Genomic DNA, 1,931 nt, shown 5'->3' with positions numbered 1-1,931 from the left:
AGAGGGAAATAGTTGAAATAAGAGGGAGGGGGTTTGAAAAGGTGGGGGAGAAGTTAAAAATGGGGGGGGGGAAGCTAAAATGGGGCCAGGGACTAAAATATAGGAGGGGAAAGTTTAAATAGAGGGGAGAAAAGCTAAAAAAAAGGGAAAACCGAGAGCTTTGGGGGATTTTTCCCATGCCGAGCGTCCGGCTGACGCTCCGGGGCCGGGTCCTGCTGGGAGCCCCCAAAAAAGGCTGACAGAGGGGTGAGGGTGGAGGGGATTAAAAACCAGACCCTCCAAAAAGGGGGGAAACCCCCCTAAAATGGAGCATTTCCCATGGGCGGTTCAGGGCCGGGCGGGATCCGGCCCGGAGAGCTGGAAAACAATGTCAGGAAAATCCCAAAACTTGCTGGGAAAAAACAAGCAGCGTCTCGGCCTCCACCTTACGACCCTTCCCCCCGTGGTTTCTGGGCTCAGTTTAGGAGGTTGGGATAAAAAAAAAAAAAAAAAAGAAAAAAAGAAAAAAAAGAAAAAAATTCACTTTTTTTATACATGGATTGGAATTCTTTAAAATTAAAGTCTCTCCCATCTCTGCCCGATGGGTCTGATCCGGCGTTTTTCGAGAGAAAGGGGGAGGAATCCGGCCCCAAATGAAAATAAATCGGAGACTGGGATGGAAAATACTCCCCTAAAAACTAAAAATGGGGCGGAAAAAAACCCTAAACCGAGGATTTTTGGCAGTGCAGGGGGGAAGGTGGGGGTGACCCTGTGGAGGGAACCCCCAACACCCCGAGGCGGCTGCAGGATTTGGGGTGTGTTCCCGAAGTGCTGATTCCCAGGAGGGAACCTTGGGATTTGGGGTTTCCAAAGGGTGGGGGAGGGAAAGGAAAGTGGTGGGAAAGCGACAGGATTTGGGGTGAAGGGGGTGTTTGGCTCCCAGTGCTTGGAAAGGGTGAGATCCGGTGGGATTTGGGGGGATCTGAGGGTGGGGAGGGGGTTAAGGAGGAGGGAATGGGAGGGGGATGGAATCCATTTGGGGATTTTGATTGGGATTGGGATTGAGATTGAGGAGGGGACAGGATTGGGAAGGGGGTGGAAGTGAGAGGGCATGGGATTCATTTTGGGATCGGGATTCGGATTAAGGTTGGGATGAGGATGGAACTGGGATGGGATTGGAGTGGGGACAGGAAGGTGAGCGGAGGGGACAGGATTTGGGTTCGTTCTGGGTGTGGGGATAGGACTGGGATGGGACGAGGATAGAACAGGACAGGGTGGAAAACGCAGTTGGATGGGGACAGGGACGGGGATGGAGCTGGGAATGGGGTGGGGATGCGGCTGTGGAGGGGGGGGAGGAGGAGGATGGGGGGGGGTGGCCACGATCATGGTGGCACTGAACGTGTTAGTGGTCGTGGTGGTGGCCGCGGTGATGAAGATGATGAAGATGAAGGGGGTGTGTGGCCGTGGTGACGATGGCAATGGAGAATGTGAGGATAGTGAGGATGGTGAGGATGGTGAGGATGGTGATGGCAGAGCGGGGGCCACCAGGGCCGGGGTCGCAGCTCCCGCCGGGGCTGTCCCGGGAGCTCCCGGGATGCTGCACCCTTTGACTCAGCAGCCACAGCCCCGGGATCCTCCCTGAGCCCCCCCCCGCCCGGCCCCGGGGGGACCCCACGGGGACCCACAAGGACCTCCCCACCCCAAAACTGGGGGGACCTCACAGAGAACCCACAGGGAACCCACAGGGGCACCACCCCCCCCCGCGCCCCAACCTCACAGGGACCCTACAGGGAACCCACCGCCCCAACACGGGGGGGACCCCTCAGGGACCCCCCGCCCCAGCACCGGGGGGACCCGGCAGCGGCTCCCGGCGCTTTCCGCCCTCCGGAGGCACGCGGGGGGAATTCCAGCCTCAGGAAAACCGGGATATCCGCCCGGGCATCCTTCCTGAC

General features: G+C 58.1%; 1 protein-coding gene across 1 annotated transcript in view; it reads left to right on the top strand.

Moving 5' to 3' along the window:
• The first annotated feature begins 1,363 nt into the window (after positions 1–1,363).
• EPHA2 (EPH receptor A2) overlaps positions 1,364–1,931 on the top strand; it is a 14,895-nt gene continuing 14,327 nt past the window's right edge. The window contains exon 1 of the mRNA XM_027909442.1: positions 1,364–1,493. Coding sequence (XP_027765243.1) covers positions 1,364–1,493 — 130 coding nt within the window. The remainder of the gene's footprint in view (positions 1,494–1,931) is intronic.

This window comes from Empidonax traillii, unplaced genomic scaffold (genome assembly GCF_003031625.1).
Source record: "Empidonax traillii isolate 1590-97213 ecotype Southwest subspecies unplaced genomic scaffold, ASM303162v1 scaffold2135:size51128, whole genome shotgun sequence".
Taxonomy (NCBI): domain Eukaryota; kingdom Metazoa; phylum Chordata; class Aves; order Passeriformes; family Tyrannidae; genus Empidonax; species Empidonax traillii.
This window is presented reverse-complemented; position numbering and strand designations above follow the sequence as displayed.